This window comes from Anguilla anguilla, chromosome 4, assembly GCF_013347855.1.
Source record: "Anguilla anguilla isolate fAngAng1 chromosome 4, fAngAng1.pri, whole genome shotgun sequence".
Classification (NCBI taxonomy): Eukaryota; Metazoa; Chordata; class Actinopteri; order Anguilliformes; family Anguillidae; genus Anguilla; species Anguilla anguilla.
In genome coordinates, this window is record NC_049204.1 from 48,520,734 (window position 1) to 48,538,167 (window position 17,434).

Below are 17,434 nucleotides of genomic sequence, written 5' to 3' on the forward strand. Positions count from 1 at the left end.
AAACATTCGAATGCACGTGGTACATTAGTCGTGACGTATTAGGCGGAAATATTTGGTTGAGTGTAGCGGCGGGTAAAGTAGGTCTGCTATTCCTGATTTGTTTTTTTAAGAGAAAAGACAGTTATAATTGCTATGAAAATGTATAGGTAAACGTGTTGTTCCGTTTTTATGCGGGTCACAACAACAAGCCTAGCTAGAGTGGATACCTCGCTACACGACGTTTTGTTTATATTTTTTATGAGCATCTCTATTCGAGCCCCAAGAACATGGCCGACTCCATTATTTTGAGCACTGGTTGCCCCGGACCTTTAGAGAAAAATGTTGCACAAACACCTGAAACAATTCCACGAAAAGTAGTGGTATTTGACCGTCGTCTAGAAAACGGAGACGCCACCGAGAAAGTACTGGATATCCAGGGCATGGAGTTCAGTGCATTTCTGAGGACTGTCGCAAAGGTAACGCAAGGTGTTATGCTTTTGCTGGTGATAACGCGCGAGGACCGCACGTTTTATTTTTACGTCATCAAGCCCAATGATAATGCTTGTTAGGAGGCTAACCAGTTGGCTAACTAGTAGCTACCAATAAGTTATTTTCCGTCCGGCAACTTTTCGGGTTTTGAGTAATGCATGGGGTTATTTGGTTGTAACAGGAAGTTTGCCTGTTGTTCATGCGGAATTTACATTGACACATAAGACCTAACACAAGAAATCTTATCGTAGATAGTTATCCTTTACCGGGCTGCTAGACTTTGGAACAGTTCAAATGCACTTCGCCTGATCCTCACTCAAACTGACAAACTTTCTGTAATGAAGAAAAAACGGTAACCATAAAGTTTTGCCTCCCCAACATTCTGCAGCTAGTGCTTATAGATTTTGACAGCGTCTCATAATATGGCTGATTTCCGCTTTGATGATGCCTGCCATATTTCTAATCAGTCTTAACATTAAGGTTGTTATACAGTGCTTATATTCCAAATTATTAAGAAGAGATGGCATTTAAGCCAAAGTGGGTGAAAGAAAATTGTGAATTGTTCCCTAATTCAAGAATATAAACTTTTACATCCTCAATGTTTGGACAGCCTTTACCACATGGCCTTCAGCTGTCAAAGATGACATGATGGTCAAATACAGAAAAAAACGGCAGTTATTTTCTAAAACAAACATACAGTTCTGTTCGAAATGCAGCTATCACTAGGTGCACGTCGAGTGCTTATTATCTTATAAAATAATCTAGCGGTAGAGTATTTTGGAGATTGAAGACTGCCTACAGACAACCAACAATGTCGTTTGACACGGTAATATTGAGCAACATATCTAACCTATATTTAATGAAGCTTTTTGGATTTTAGACACTTTCTCTTTTGAATTTGGCATGCAAGTTCCTGTGGCTGTGTCAAAAAATTTAAATACTTGGCAGGATTGTTGCATACAGCACCACCAGTGGGTTCTCATCATTTTAAAATTTTATTTATTTTAGGAGTTTTCCATATCTTCAGAAGAACCATTTGTCCTGTTGACCACAGACAGGAAGGAAATTAATGCGGACCGATTTCGTAAGTATTTCATGTCCTGAAATCAGAAATATTCTTTGGGATCCCCATTCTGATACAGAAAGACAAGCTTTTTCATGTTTTGATGCCTTAAAAAAAGTTTTGATAATTAAGTAGTTTTTTAAGTAATTCATCTAATCAGTGTCAGTGAGCCAATACGCGTGCTTGTTCTGAGATCAAGGCTGGTGTTTGGCTGTCTAACTTGCGCGTCTTAGGCATTCAGGAAAAAAAACAACACTAATATTACTCTTGTAGATGTGGCGTAAATTCTATCAGTACCATAAAAGTATTGGTTTTCAATACCCAGCCCTAGTCCACCAGTGAAGGGTTGTGGGGGGAGGGTTTTGCCGGCATTGTTTGGGTGCACTCATTCTCTTAGAAGTCAAGGTCAGTGCAGATCACCACTTATGATTGTGAGTGAGCTTCTATATCCCACTGTGTGGGGTTTCTTTCCTTCCTGGTGATGATAATGCCCCTATCCACACAGCAGGTGTGGTCACCCAGTGGTGGCAGCAATGTTATCCATATGCCTTGGCCTTCTTAGGCACCTGATCTGAACCCAGTTGAGTATTTATGGGAGATTCTACAATGGTGTCCAAGATGTCATTTTTCCACCTCCGCCCACATGAGTTAAAAACTTTCTTGTGGAAGAATCCTTCCTGCAGAATTCCATACTCTGGTCGATTGTGTCACAGTGAATACAAGCTGTGCTGGCTCCATGTGGTGCCCCAGCTTCTTTTTAATGGTGACCTATTGGCGCTTCCACCTTTTTAGGCATTACCTGGATGCAAATGAAATTCCACTGAAGTATTGCAGTTGCAGCATCTTATTGTGCATCAGCTATATATGGAGAAGTGCAGTATGCTGTTGCATTGAGATGGAAAAATCCACCCTTGTCTTGCAGTAAAGAGGCTGGAAAACACTTCACACCAGTTTCATTTATGAGGGCCTTTATTTCTGCAGAAAGAGTAGGTCTGTCGACAATAAATAAATAAAAAATAGAAAAACATTATATGCAACGATCTTTTATACCCTCCGGGGGAGGCTCTGGGTGTCAGTGTCAAGGACAGCCACTTCATTAGCTAGAGAAGTAGAACTCATTCTCACATTTTCCAGCTGCGTGCTCTTTTTTGTTTTTTTGCTCAAGGTGTGTAGGAGTTGAGGATAGGCAACCGTCAGTCATATATTGACACCTGACTTAGAGTTGCTCAGTCAGCCTGTATCGGATAAAAAAATATCAAGAAAGGTTGAATAGCGGACTATTTTTTATTCATGTTATATCACCTGTATAATAATAAATATATGAATGAATAAAACATGCTAACTTTTCAATGCTCTACTTTTTATTCACTCTTCTGTAGCGGAGCTGAAGGATGGAAATACTTTACACCTTCTTCGGTCCGTTGATCAAGTCTTGTCAGTGTCAACAAAGGAACGCATCCTGTTTCTCCCGCATTATGACACGCTTATCAAAAGTGGCATGTACGAGTACTATGCCAGCGAGGGGCAGAAATCATTACGTAAGTAATGCCAGATACCCCCCATGCCCCATTTCTTCCAGATAGATTGGCACTGCAGTCAAGATCCAGACTTAGCCAGACCTGCATTGACAGCTGTCTTTGCTGTTTGTAATGAATGTGATTTCCTTGTGTCTGCAGCTTATGCCTTTGCTGAACTTATTGACAATGCCTTGTCGGCAACTTCAAACAATGTTGGGGTCAGGAAAATACACATTCGATTGGTGAGTAGCGTAGATATTTTTTTCTTTCCTTGTTTAAAGCAAGTCTGAGTATTTATTGAGCATTTTAAACTTTGATGCTCAATTTTTCCCCCTCAGATGTTTGATGAGTCTCAGGGTAAGCCCGCAGTGGTCGTCTTGGACAACGGCTCTGGAATGACATCAAAGCAGCTCAATAACTGGGCTGTCTACAGGCTGTCCAAATTTACTAGGGAAAGCAGTGAATTTGAGAGGTTTGTTTGATTAAGTTTCTGTATTTTTCTGAAATTAAAGATCGGCGTTTCCCTTCCAAGTGTTTTTTTTTGTTCTCCTGGAGCAGTGGCTCTTAAGGCAGGGGTCTGGGGGCCAAATTTGGAGTTCTGAGAACTTGTTTCACACATTTCAGTGAGTTTTGAGAGAGAACATCGCCGTCAGATTATTTCTGACCTCAAATGCCTAGCCATCTTCAGAGAGCTAATATGAATACAATTTTCCCATTAAATTTACTATTCTTTTTTCTCATATATGTAAGAAAGAAAAAAATTATTCATCTCCAAAAACGTTTTATTTTGGAGGAATTTTTTCCTAATCAAGTTAATGTACCCAGCAAGCAATGCATCCAGGATAGGAATTGATAGGTGATAAACATTCGCTATTACCTTGCATGACCTTGTGCTTTGTTTCTCCACTTAAATGCAGCGATCATACGGGCTATGTTCGACCTGCTCCAGTTCCTCGCAGCCTAAACAGTGATATATCTTACTTTGGAGTTGGAGGAAAGCAGGCTGCTTTCTACATCGCGCAGTCAGCCAGGGTAGGTGCATTACCACTGTCTGCTTAGAATGACCTAATCCTTAGAGTTTTAACCATTTTGATGCTAAGTATTACTCACATTGCTTCTGTCCTCTCCACTGTCCAAATACAAAGCCTCTTCTGTTGCTTGAGCTTTCCTTGGACGGAATTAGATCTTTCTCTTTCATAGCTTTGTGGTCGTGAGTGAAAATGTGTTTTTTTTTTTGTATTTGCATTTGCAAAGCTGTATATTACAGTACTTCTTTTTAGCTGTGATTTTTGAATTGTTTGTGTTATGTGGTGTTCGTATTTTGCGGTTCTCATTTCTGTGGCCTGAATTTGATTATGATCCGTTGGTGTAATTTATTGCATGGTAATGCACTATGCATTTTATATTACTGTTTATTTTAACTGACCTGCTATCCTTATATTGTTTGTTTACACAAAACTGTTCATTTGTGTTTTGTAAGATGATCACCAAGCCAGCAGGATCGATGGATGTTCACGAGTTGCTTCTCTCAAAAGACGAGTTTGAAAAAAAGGAGAAAAATAAAGAAGATATTTACAAGGGTTACATTCTAAACAGAAAGGTAAATGTTATTTTGAAAAGTCTAAATTAAGCTTGAGCAGCTATGTTAACTTTGGTGAAGCATATATTTTATGTAATAATGTTTCACTTCTGATACCACAGTGCGGTAAAATAACTTTGTTCATTCGGTTACCTCTTATTTAATCACTACAAATAGTGGTACTCACCACCAGATTGTAAAACCTTTAGAAAAAAAATGTAATTGAAAATTTTAAAAGTACATTTTTTTAAAATTAATAGATGTTTTTATTTTAATTTTTACGTCTCTTAAAAATATCTGGTGTAATAATGGGTTATAGCGTGTATACCCTATGTGTTGCTTGTACTGACCTTTCCAGCCAGGTGACTCCACCCACATTACCAATGAGGATGAGCGGTTCTTGCACAGTCTCATCGCTGAGGAGGCAGGGCAGGACAGTTTTACTGCTGTGGTTCTGACTGGAGTCCAGCCAGAGCACATCGCCTACCTGAGAGCCGACTTCCACCTGTGGACCAGAGAGCTGGCGTGAGTGTGCATCCTGGGGACTGCGTCCGCCTAGACCTGGGGCCATGTCCACCTAGACCTGGGGCCGCGTCCACCTGAGTCCAGCGAGACCAGGGCCTGAGTCCAGCTAGACCAGGGGCGACGTCCACCTAGACCAGGTTCTGAGTCCTGCTAGACCAGGTTCTGAGTCCAGCTAGACCAGGGGCCACGTCCACCTAGACCAGGGGCGATGTCCACCTAGACCAGGGTCTGAGTCCAGCTAGACCAGGGTCTGAGTCCACTTAGACCAGGGGCTGTTCAGCTAGCGAAGCTGTGGGCTCAGGCTTGTCTGCAGACTTTCTCTCTAACCAGGAGATAAATGAATCGCCCTGTTTATGAAGTCACTGTTTTGACTGAGCCAGTTTAGCATAGTGTCCAAGCTTCTCCCTGCGGGGCAGGGCTGCTATCAGTGGGGGGCGGGCAGTGGTCCATGAATTTGTGGTAAATATTATATTCTAACAATATCATTTTGTTCCGGGCCTGGGAGTTTCACCTGGCAGCCCTGCTGTGGGGTAAAAGATTTTCCTGATAATACTCTAGCCATCATTTGAGTATCAACCATGACTGCTGTCTTCATAAACATGGGAAATGCTTTGGTTGTTTGCATTAAAATTGTTGGTTTTGTTCATTTAGAATCTTTGTTTCAGGCATGTGTATCATTATTACGTTCATGGTATCCATGGAAACGACACCCGGCCTTCTAAGGTTGACACTGATACCTCAGGCAACATTGATATTCAGGTAAGGGAGAGTTTTTAAAGTGAATTTATGGATAGGACTGAGGAGTATTCTATCCTACAGTAGTTTGCAAATGACAGCTACTTTAATCATTTGACACAAAATTATCTACTGAATCAGAGGTCACAGAGTATTGCATTGTGGCACACAGAATTTCTGGAATTTAGTTGAAAAAAATCTCTTGCATTTCCAACATGCAAAATCTCTGTTCCTTTGCTGTCATGTTTTTGTTTTCAGTTTGCAGTGCAGTGTGATTCCTGGTATATTTTCCTGATCATTTTACAGATTATGGTACCAGAGCCTCAGCGATGTAGTTGCTAGTCTGTTATTTTCTATGTTTACATATGCAAAGGTGTCAATTTGGCTCTTCATGCTTTGTTTATTGTTTCCATTGCATTTTTTAAACTCTTTTACCCGTCTGCTGTTTTATAACAAAGTTGTCAATTGCAGGGTAATGACATTGTACTGACAGTGGTGCGTTTCTTGTATTGTCTCTCCCAGATCTGCTTGTTCGAAAAGCTGAAGGTGCCAAGGGTTGTGAACCTTAGAGAGATCAATACTGACATGCAGACTCTGTATGTCAAGTCTTCAGTGGACACATTTGAGTTCAAGGCTCAGGTGGAAGAGGATGGCACTGTGGAAGGCGTTCTTCGGTATCATCCATTCCTTTATGACAGAGAAACCTACCCGGAGGATCCGTACGCCATGCCAAGTGAGCTAAAACGTTTCACATCCATAGGAGCAGAGCTTATTGTATCCATGTGTGCTTAAGTGCGTGAGTGTGCGCATGCGGGCTCGGTGTCTGTTAATATGGAGTCAGTTGCTGCGATGACGAAAAGGCCCTTCTCCTTTTGACTAGCCGTGCCGATGGAAGATGATGAAGACTGCATCATCTCTAACCAAGAAGGCCGAGGGAAGAAGCCCCTATTTGAGTGCTTCTGGAACGGGCGGCTGATACCGTACACCACTGTGGCAGAGTAAGGGGCCCCCGTGGCGGTTAGAACGCATGGGCTCCAGCGGGGCCCCTCGCTCCCGTCCTGACTCCCCTGGCCTGTCCTTTCAGGTTCGACTGGTGCGCGCGGCCCAAGAAGTCGGGACCCGTGCCGGCCGAGTGCTTCAACCGCATCTCGGGCGTCCTCTTTGCCAACGACAAGTTCCAGGTCAGCACCAACAAGCTGACCTTCATGGACCTGGAGCTCCGGCTCAAGGACAAGGAGACCATCTTCACACGCATCGTCAACGGACAGGTACGTCACGCACCTGCAGGCATTACTTCTGCTTTAAGCTGACTCTACCTGTGTGTTCTCCTGATTTGTTATTGTCTGTTACTATGCTGTATTAGTGATGATAATCAGTTATACTCGTAAACTGTTTTTAATAAACGGAGTGTAGCACAGTGGGTAAGGAACTGGGCTTGTAACCGAAAGGTCGCAGGTTCGATTCCCGGGTAAGGACACTGCCGTTGTACCCTTGAGCAAGGTACTTAACCGGAATTGCTAGAGTATATATCCAGCTGTATAAATGGATACAATGTAAAAAAAAAAAAGCTATGTGAAAGTTGTGTAAGTCGCTCTGGATAAGAGCGTCTGCTAAATGCCTGTAATGTAATGTAATGTAATAATCTGAAAGGCGCTATACAGAGTAGTCACAGGGTAGTAGACAGCTGGTGACAGGAAGGCAGCAGCAGTGTACAGGAAGGGTGGTGATGACATGGTTGAGAGCACCGCTGCTGAACTACGCTTATTCTCCTCCCTGAGCCTAGTTTCAAATGCTCAGCATGTTACAGGAGGGGTAACACCAAGTGGATGAGAACCACACTGATCTCTCATTGATTATAACTGGAGTATCTTTACTAAATTAGCTTCTCAGTAAGCTCTTAAGTGACTTTATAAAAATGGTCATGTGACTTTAGGAAGCTTAGAACCTTGCCTGGGTAGGATGTTATGCCCGGCTCGGTTAGGCCATAACAAAGAAGGGGAGGTCCACACGGTAGCAACAGTTTTCTTAACAAAAGTTTATTAAACTAAATGAAAAATCAAGAAATGGAGTGTGGAATCAGTAATCTGGAAGCGTATGCATGTGTGGATGCAATGAAAACAGTATGGTGTGTGTAGGTGTTGAAGGGTGCAACAAACAAAGAAAAACCAAACAAAATGGAGAAGCCCAGGCACCAGCTGGCCAGAGAATCGGGAGAGGGCCTAGCCAGCTACAAGCAGGCCTTTTATGCCTTCTCCCCCATAGGTACAGCTAATCAAGGGCGGAGCCAGTCGCTCAAACTGGCTCCTATGGCACAGGACCTTAAAGGTCAGGGAGTTACAAACAGGAAGTTCTAGAGAAACAGGGCGGGCAGACGGCCAGGGCCGTCACAAGGAGCTGATTGGTGTCCCTCTCACGACTCCATTGCACATCATCTGCAGTCAGCGCTATTAATTTAGGTTTTCAACTTCAGCTTCAACTTTATTATTGTCCCGAAGGAAATTTGGTTGCAGCCAGGCATTAGATCATAATTAAAAGAAAACAGCAATCCAAAAACATAAAAGCAAATATAACATATATACATTTAAAACAATAAACAAAATGAAAAATGAGCAAATCAGTTTGGCTTCTGTAGTTTTGTCTTGGTTTTTGTCGGTTAATTTAAAAGAAGTTCTACGTTGCTGGAAAAGGTCAGATAAACACAGGTGATGTTGTATTATGTAAAAATAGCTTAACCTGATGCGGGGTTCCATAGGCTTTCCTATGCCTGTATAGTACGTTGTTTCAGTACAAAGGATTGATTATTGCCCTCGCGTGTCCTGTACTTTCTTCAAAACTTTAGAAACGCTTCATTCTGTCTACTGCAGGAACAGAGAGTGAAGATTCACAAAGAGTTCACTCAGTGGCTGAAGGACTGTCATGAGAAGTGGGACAAGCAAATTAAGTTTTCCGGGTTTAATGGCACCATGACACGGACGGACGTCACCACAAAAAAAATGCAGACACCATGGGCAAGGTTTACATCCATCGAGTGGGATGGGAAAACGTACAAAGCTGGTCAATATGTGAGTCTCTCTTCTCCTGTTTTTAAATCATGCACTAATGATGGCATCAACACTTGAGAAAAGAAATATGTTATTTAGCATGAATATTTAATATTAACCATGAGTCCTTTTCTCCCTGCTGCAGGTGAAATCTGTGAAAACCCATCCCATTTTATTTGGCACAATTGTGCAGTTCCTCCTGTATGGCGATCATGATGGGGATGTGCACTCAACTGGGGGTCAGGTCCAGGTGGCTATGGTATGAAAAAGAAAACAAACACATTCTCATTTCTGCTAGGCCTTTAGATTTATTCATAATGTACATCTCCACATAGCATGTGCATGAACACAAATTAATTTACTGCTGGAAAGGCTAGGAGGACCTTCTGATGCTGACACCCTTTGTCAGCAGTGTAAATGTGTGGCTTTGCATTCAATTACAGATACTTCTATTATTATTATTATTAGTTATCTCTGAAATTCTAATGCCGTACTGCTGCAGTTTCCAGCACTGTCATGTCAGGTGTGCTGTTTTGCACCTTGTTTCGGCAGGAGCCCAAGGCAATTTTTGGTGAAGTGAGGACCATTCCCATCTCAAAGATTGACAGAGGAGCCACTCTGACTGCCATTAGGAAGTACATTGATGATGAATTAGCAAAGTGAGTTGGTGGCATTCTGTTCCTCCTGCCGCGGAATTCCCATTCAGGAAGTGGGCAATTTAAAGCAGGGCTTCCGCCGCTGTTGTCCGATCGATAATAATGAACGTGTTCGGAGAGTAATTCGACCCACTGTAGAAGCTGTAATATCTAAATGTATACAAATTCTTTGCTGTGTCCCAGGGCCTTTTCCACTTTACCACCACGCAAGGGTGTCTCTGGAAATGGAAAACAGTGTTTTTTAAAGGAGGGCTTGAGATTGGGTGAGGGAAGCTGGGGTTTCCAGTTCTGTGTTCAAGCGGTGCTTTACTGACTTCAGGGTTACTTTAGTCTTTTAATGCTGACAGGGAATTAGATGGCAGGCACATGCTTTTTTAAAATTATATATACGATGAGCTCAGTGTTTGGGACAACGGCATACTTTAGCTTGAGTTGGCTGTGTACTCCACAATTTTAGTTTTGTAATCAAACAATTCTCATGTGGTTAACATGTACATTCTCTGCTTTAATTTAAGGGTATTTTTATATGCACGTTGGTTTCAACATGTAGAAATTACAGCACTTTACATCGCACCACATTTTCAGGACATCATTATGTTTGGGACATATTAATGTTTTATAAATAAAAATAGTCATATCTGCATGCAATGATGAAGTCTGTGACCCATGGACCTCAGCAGGTGCTGAGTATCTTCTCTTGGGATACACTGTGGTACAGCAGCCATAGCTCCTGCTTGTTTCAGGGGCTAGTTACCTTAAGTTTTTTCTTCAGCATATTAAACACATATTGTTCAATTGGATTCAGATCGGGTGAATGACTTGGCCAGTCAAAAATGTTCGTTTTTGGCTTTGAAAAAGCATTGTTGCTCCTTTGTTGTTTGGCATCATTGTCTTTCTGTTGGATGAAGGACTGCCCCATGAGTTTGGAAGCATTTGGTTGGACTTCAGTGGAGAAGATGTTTCTACACATGGCAGAATTCATTCTGCTGTTGCTATCATCAGTTACACCATCAATGAAAACCAGTGAGCCAGTATCTGTGGTAGCCAAACATGTCCGGCCATAACACCCCCCCACCATGTTTCACATGTGAGGGGAAATGCTTGGGATCTTGAGAAGTTCCTTTTGGTCTCCACACTTTGGTCTTTCCATCACTCTCATACATGTGAATCTTGGTCTCATCTTTCCACAATACCTCTTTCCAGAATTCTGCAGGCTATTTTGGGTACTTAGCAAACTGTAACCTGCCTATCCTGTTTGCATCTTGCAGTGTAGTCTCTGTAGGTCTGTTTGTAAAGTCATCTACAGACAGTAGTCACTGACACATCCGCACTTGCATCCTGGAGAGTATTTCTGATCTGTTGGACAGGTGTTTGGGGGTTTTTCTTCATTATGGTGAGAATTCTTCGTTCATCAACTGTAGAGGCCTTCTTTGGCCTGCCAGGCCCTTTGGGATTACTGAGCTCACCAGGGCTCTCTTTCTACTTAATGATGTTCCGAACAGTTGAATTTGGTAAGCTTAAGGTTTGGCCTATGTCTTTGACTGATTTCTCTTGTTTCTCAACCTCATAATGGCTTCCTTGGTGCAACTCTGGTCCTCATGTTGACAAATACCAACAACAGACTCCAAGGGCTGTCAGAAGCCTTGAATCAACACTAGCAGTAGGGGTGCTATATATAAAGTGTGCACTTTATCCACATGTGAATTGCTTGAATTTGTATTTCGTCGTAACAACAAGATAAAGCCAACAATAGCCGAAGGTACGCCAGTACAGCTGTGAAAAACGCTGCTCACTGAACACTGAAATAAATGAGAATTAAAAAAAAAAAATTATACCATGTCATTCTACTGTCAATATCTGCAATTAAATATGGAATAAATATACAACCTCACCATTGGTTTTACGCGTAGAGATGTCCCTTCCGAGACTGAGTGGTCATATATTGACTTGAACAATCCGTTTAAGCCATTTTTCAAGTCTCTGTGATGCTCACATCTGCAGTTATAAAGCTTTAAATAGGGTACCTCATAAATGGACAAGGATTGGCCACATTTGACATGTGCGCAAAGGGGTAATAATTAAATAACCATTTAAAAAATGTGTTTTGTGTTTACTCAGGTTCCCTTTGTCTAATATTACATTTTGTCTGAAGGTCTGAAACCATTCAGTGTGACAAATATCACTGTAAGCAGTGATGCGATCTGAGTGGTAAAGCTGCTAACATTCTGCTTCCTGCTTCCTCCACAGGCTTCCAGACCGACTGAGAGTGACCTGGCCAGAGGGAAACGAGTGGAGCCAGAGGGATGTTCGTCCAGCTGGGACTGTGTTTGGTAACTTATGCCCCGCCACCTGTGTTTCACTCTAATCTGATTATATCCTGGCTAGGCTCTAACGATTTGTGCCTTGAGGTTTTGCTTGTGTAAACCGAGATGTACAAATACATTTCCTTGTGAGCAGGACAGGCGGAATTGCTTTTATGTGCAGCAGTTTGTGCACATTTGTGCTTGGTCGCCCGTGCAGTGCTGTTCGGTTTTTATGTTCCCATAAAGGCCCGATCCATGTTGAGATCCTGAACAAAAAAGGAGAGTCAATGGCGCGGATGCCTGGACCCAACTTCAGTGCATCAAAGAAACTTCTGATTGAATTAACGGTTATTTGGCATTGTAAGTATGTGTCAGTGTGAATGATGAATAAAAGAGGGGTGATTAGTACAGGTAGGAGCATTTAAATCTATAGATCTCCGAGATTATTATTTTTTAAATCAAACTGCATTTGAAACTTTAAAAGTTACAGAGGATAGTTGGCAGAGAAAATAATTCCCAGGTTAAGATTTAATGTTGGATGATAAAGCAACTATAAATAAAAATTTTTTCCCAAAAGTCCCGACAATACATTAGACAAGTGTTAGCAGTATGCCACTTTGAATAAAAGTTACTGGTCACAGTACACAAAGGCTGTATGCATCAAGTTAACAATTTTTTTTATGTTGCAAGCAATAGTTTTTATTCTGAATTCTGATTTTCATATTGCGAGAAAGTAAAACATAAAATAATAAAACCCTGTTTGTTTATGGTTTATTCACACAGCTCCTGCTGGCGATGTTGAAACAAACTCTCACATCTGCCAGCACGGCGGGAAATGGGCGTATTGGTTTAAAACCATGGGTAACTCTTCCTCTTGACGTGTTCCTGTGTGGTTTCACCGTGTCTCTATTGTAGATGTGTTTTCTGTGAACGCTGCTGCTCCCTTTGCGCACCTGCGTACTCTGGGGTTAAAGGTGAATGTGCTGTTCTCCCACGCAGAGAACCTCAGCAAGCTTGGGAAATACACCCTGTACCTGCAGACGGTGCTGAACGAGAGCAACGCCAGCGTTTGTGCCGGAGAGCAGCTGCCGTCCTGGAAGCTGGACTTCTCCATATGTGGTAAATATTCCTGCCACCATGAGCAGTTCTTACGTGCTGCCATGCATTTGTAAGTCCGTTGCTCGCTGCCAAGTTTTGATCTTAAGCACAAAGCAATGGCTGCACCTCCTGTCAGTTTGATCTCAGGTGATTTATTTACTTAGTTTTGGTCCCTTGCTACTCCGGTTTCCTCCCACAGTCCAAAGACATGCAGGTAGGCTAATTGGATACTCTAAATTGGCCATAGTTGTGAGTGTGAGAGTGAATGGTGTCTGTGAACTGAGATAGCATGGCGACCTGTATTCCTGCCTCTCGCCCAATGCATGCTGGGATAGGCTCCAACGCCCCTGCAAGTCTGCCCAGGAATAAACGGGTATAGATAATGAATGGGGCGGCAGTGTAGCATAGTGGGTAAGGAACTGGGCTGCTAACCGAAAGGTCATAAGTTCGATTGCTGGGTAGAACACTGTATATATCCAGCTGTATAAATGGATGCAATGAAAATGCTTTGTTAAAAGTTGTGTAAGTTCTGGATATGAGCGTCTGCTAAATGCCTGTCATGTAATGTAATCGATAGATGGATGGTCCCTTGCTCAAGATTTTTTTTGATGGGGTTGAGGTCAGGGCTCTGTGCACGCCAGTCAAGTTCTTCCTCACCAAACTCAGCAGACCATTTCTTTATGGACCTTGCTTTGTGCATGGGGCATTGTCATGCTGAAACAGGAAAGGGCCTTCCCTGAGCTCTTGCCACAAAGTTGGAAGCACACAATTCTCTAGAACAGGGATCATCAACTCTGGCCCTCAAATCCAAATCCAGCCCTTGTTTTCTTTTCTCCCGGGTAATTAGTTCTACGGATAGGCCGGACTGTCTTCACACCTGACTCCCAGGCACAGGGAGGGTGGAAAACCAGCAGGTCTCGGCCCTCGAGGACCGTGAGTTGCTGATCCCTGCTCTAGAATGTCATTGTATGGTGTGGCATTAAGATTTCCCTTCTCTGGGAAAAAAGGGGCCTAGCCCAAACCATAAAAAACAGCCCCTGACCATTATTCCTCTTCTGCCAAACTTTACTGTTGGCACTATTTGGGCCAGTACAGTTGGCACTATGCATTCTGCCAAACCCAGATTCGTCCATCAGACTTCCAGATAGTGAAGTGTGATTCATTACTCCAGAGAACGCTCCAGAGTCCAATGTGGGTGTGCTTTAGACCACTCCAGCCGACGCTTGGCATTGTGTGTGGGGATATCAGGCTTGTGTGTGGCTGCTCGGCCTGGAAAATCCATTTCCTGAAGCTCCCGACAAACAGTCCTTGCGCTGACATTGCTTCCAGAGGCAGTCTGGAACTCGGTAGTGAGTGTTGCAGACGAGGACAGATGATTTTTACAAGCTACTTGCTTCAGCACTCGACGGTCCTGTTCTGTGAGGTCGTGTGACCTACCACTTCGCAGCTGAGCTGTTGTTGCTGCTAGACATTTCCACTTCTCAATAACAGCACTTACAGTTCACTGGGGCAGCTCTAGCCAGGCAGAAATGTGATGAACTGACTTTTTGGAAAGGTGGCATGCTATGACAGTGCCACTTTGAAAGTCACTGAGCTCTTCAGTACGACCTATTCTACTGCCAATGTTTGTTAATGGAGATTGCATGGCTGTATGCTTGATTTTATGTACCTGTTAGCAATGGGTGGGGCTGAAGTAGCCTAAACCACTAATTAGAAGGGGTGCCCACATACTTTAGGCCATATAGTGTATCTTTCAGGGTTGTGAATATTACTGTGGGTCTGTGGGTTAGCATTCCCTCCGCAGTTAGGCACACCCAAACCACCTCCTTAATACAGTACCAAAACATTCACCTGTTGACGTACACAATCATCATGTAGCAAAGGCACTCAGTAAGTCATTTTCCCTTTACCCCACAGAGGGATGTCCTGAAAGGTTTGTGGTGGGGGCAGTTTGCACCCCTTACAGAGTGTGCGAGCCCTTCAGCATCTCACTGGAGCTGCTGGACGCTTTTGGGAACCCCACTCGGCCTACTGCTGACCTGACGCCTGTCCTGGAGTGCAGGTGGGTAAATCAGGAGGTCCTCTGACTATAAATCAGTTTGGGCACAGTGCTGCTCACCCAACAGTAATACATTTAATTTATTTAATTTAAATTAATTCATTTTAATTTATTTATTTACTATTTATTTAAATGTTAATTCTCGGTATAGCTTCACCAACATTTCATATTCCAACCTGGATATCTTCTTTCCCTTTGATAGCTTTTATCAAAGTGCTATGAGTCTGGCTCATCCCTTTGAGAGTGTGATTTTGTTTGGTTAATTCGTCTGAGATTAAGGACTTAATTAAATCAAATACCACAGGGGAGATCTAGCTGTTTTACAGTACGTACTGTCACCTGTAAGTTTGTGTAAACTTCGTCAAATAACGCGGGAGCCCGTCGATGTGATTTCAGCAACCTGGAGTTGAGTTACGAGGAGACCAAAGCAAGTGGAACCACTTTCTCCATTAAAGGAGTTCGAGCCAGAGGCCGTGTGAAGACCTGCCTGGGGAAGGTCAGTGGCATGCCGAACAGTAGACTCCTGGGGAAACCGGCTAACTCGCTGCGTGGTGTGGATGTGTTACTGTGGCCCCTTTCAACCGCGTTTTCAGGGTCGTGGTTCAGCTATAATTCTCTCAGCTTTATTACGCATTCTTTACCACTTTTCCAAACTATTTGTGGAATTGTGTAGTAAATTCTAAATTCAGTACTTGTGGAATCTGACGTTATGTCTACAGAATTCCGTATAACTCTGTACTGTATTAAATAATCTTTCTCTTACGGGTAAGGATCTTGAAAGAATGCAATTGAAACCTAGTAGTATCAACAGCACACTTGAATGGCAAACATGTTCAAATATGTTTTACCTGAAGTGACCTCACCGATGCACTCTGAAACCTCACCTGCGGTGGAAAATAAAACTAATGGAAAATGTGGCTAGTGGATGAAGCCTATAGATTTGGCCCAATGCTGTGATTCAGTAGTATTGTGCAGTGGGTGATTAAAAAAAAATTGAAAGGGAGAGAGGGCGAGCGAGGGAAGGGGTTCACTTTAGAAATTACCTCTGCGGAAACACTTGATTAATTTTTCATAGAAATGGGCCTAATGAAAGGGCTGGCCTCACAGAAATGTCCGTCTCCAGTTTCTTTAATCTGTCCGAGCGTGATTTAGAATTCCATTTCCCTGCTCGGACGCGAGGCATGCAATCAAGGAGAAGGATTTAGCGGCCCGTATTAAAATAGGACATTTAATGAAAAGCTCAGCTTTGACTTAAGCCACGCGCTTGAGCTAGGATTTCCATTTAAAGGTGCATTACTCAGGCATTGTTATTGGTGTCTCTGCAGGCCTTTAATGTGAAGATCACCTTGCCGGGTCTGAAACGGAACTCTCAGACCCTGAAAATAAGCCTCCTCCCTGGTAAGACCTTGCGTTCACTTCTACACTGAAAATGAACCCGTTCATTTTTTCACTGGCTGGAATGTGGATCCTCCAAAGTCACAATAGCGTGTATCATGTTTTAACATTTCCTATTTTCAGACGCAATTGTTTTTATTTTTGTTTTTTTATTTATTAAATCCAGTCAGTGTGTCAGAGACAAATTTGAGGAAGGCTCAATACTGAGAATGTCCCCGTGTATACAGTTCATGTTGATTTACAGTGATGGGATGCATTTTACTCAGCAGTATGTTGTGCTTAGGCCTTGCTTTGCCTCATGGCTTCTGAGCCTTTTCCTGTGTGTGCAGTTTATTCCATTATGTAGGTTCAACAAGCATTCCACACACACACACACACACACACACACACTGTCACATACACACACGCACATGCACACGCACACGCACAGATGCAAAAGATCTCTGGGTCAAGACTTGAGTTTTATGTTGCATGAAATGTCATCGGGGACTTCATGTGCTTTTGATTAAGAAAAATGCATAAAATGACTGTAGTGAGTATTACAGAATGTTACCATACGGTACATCTAACAGTTATGGTTGCATATTTTTGGGAGCACATGGATAGATCTGTCCGATTTTGTTGCTTTGGATTGGTTTTCCTTTTTTTCTCTTCACTTTGCTTCAGGACAATAAGTGTCTACATTAGAGTTTATCGCCTTGCCTTCTGTTTGCAAAAGACTGTCTATTTGTTTTAGAGGGGGGTATTTCCCGTGTGGTTTACTGCAATGCTACATTATTATACCTTACAGCTTTAACCAGATTTGTAGCCATTTTCTCCAGTTGACTTGTTTTTTTTCAGGTAAATCATTCTTACTTACAAAATGATCTAGCTTCTGTCTCCTCGTGCAGTCGGTCTCATTGCACAAACTCAAAGCCAGCCCCGCGGGTCCATTTCATCTCAGACGAAATGTCCGGGAGTAGGAGGTTTCTGCAGGCACGCTGTGATGGGATCTT

The 17,434-nt window shown here is 42.7% G+C and overlaps 1 protein-coding gene across 1 annotated transcript in view; it reads left to right on the forward strand.

Moving 5' to 3' along the window:
* Positions 1-34: 34 nt before the first annotated feature.
* Positions 35-17,434, forward strand: part of smchd1 (structural maintenance of chromosomes flexible hinge domain containing 1) — a 34,909-nt gene continuing 17,509 nt past the window's right edge. The window contains exons 1-22 of the mRNA XM_035413817.1: positions 35-455; positions 1,477-1,552; positions 2,911-3,069; positions 3,208-3,290; positions 3,387-3,520; positions 3,966-4,080; positions 4,529-4,648; positions 4,986-5,152; positions 5,818-5,911; positions 6,410-6,620; positions 6,768-6,885; positions 6,972-7,155; positions 8,752-8,949; positions 9,074-9,187; positions 9,481-9,587; positions 11,832-11,914; positions 12,134-12,247; positions 12,671-12,748; positions 12,887-13,006; positions 14,903-15,047; positions 15,441-15,540; positions 16,370-16,442. Of these exons, the coding sequence (XP_035269708.1) occupies positions 267-455; positions 1,477-1,552; positions 2,911-3,069; positions 3,208-3,290; positions 3,387-3,520; positions 3,966-4,080; positions 4,529-4,648; positions 4,986-5,152; positions 5,818-5,911; positions 6,410-6,620; positions 6,768-6,885; positions 6,972-7,155; positions 8,752-8,949; positions 9,074-9,187; positions 9,481-9,587; positions 11,832-11,914; positions 12,134-12,247; positions 12,671-12,748; positions 12,887-13,006; positions 14,903-15,047; positions 15,441-15,540; positions 16,370-16,442 (2,782 nt within the window). The 5' untranslated portion in view covers positions 35-266. The remainder of the gene's footprint in view (positions 456-1,476; positions 1,553-2,910; positions 3,070-3,207; positions 3,291-3,386; positions 3,521-3,965; positions 4,081-4,528; positions 4,649-4,985; positions 5,153-5,817; positions 5,912-6,409; positions 6,621-6,767; positions 6,886-6,971; positions 7,156-8,751; positions 8,950-9,073; positions 9,188-9,480; positions 9,588-11,831; positions 11,915-12,133; positions 12,248-12,670; positions 12,749-12,886; positions 13,007-14,902; positions 15,048-15,440; positions 15,541-16,369; positions 16,443-17,434) is intronic.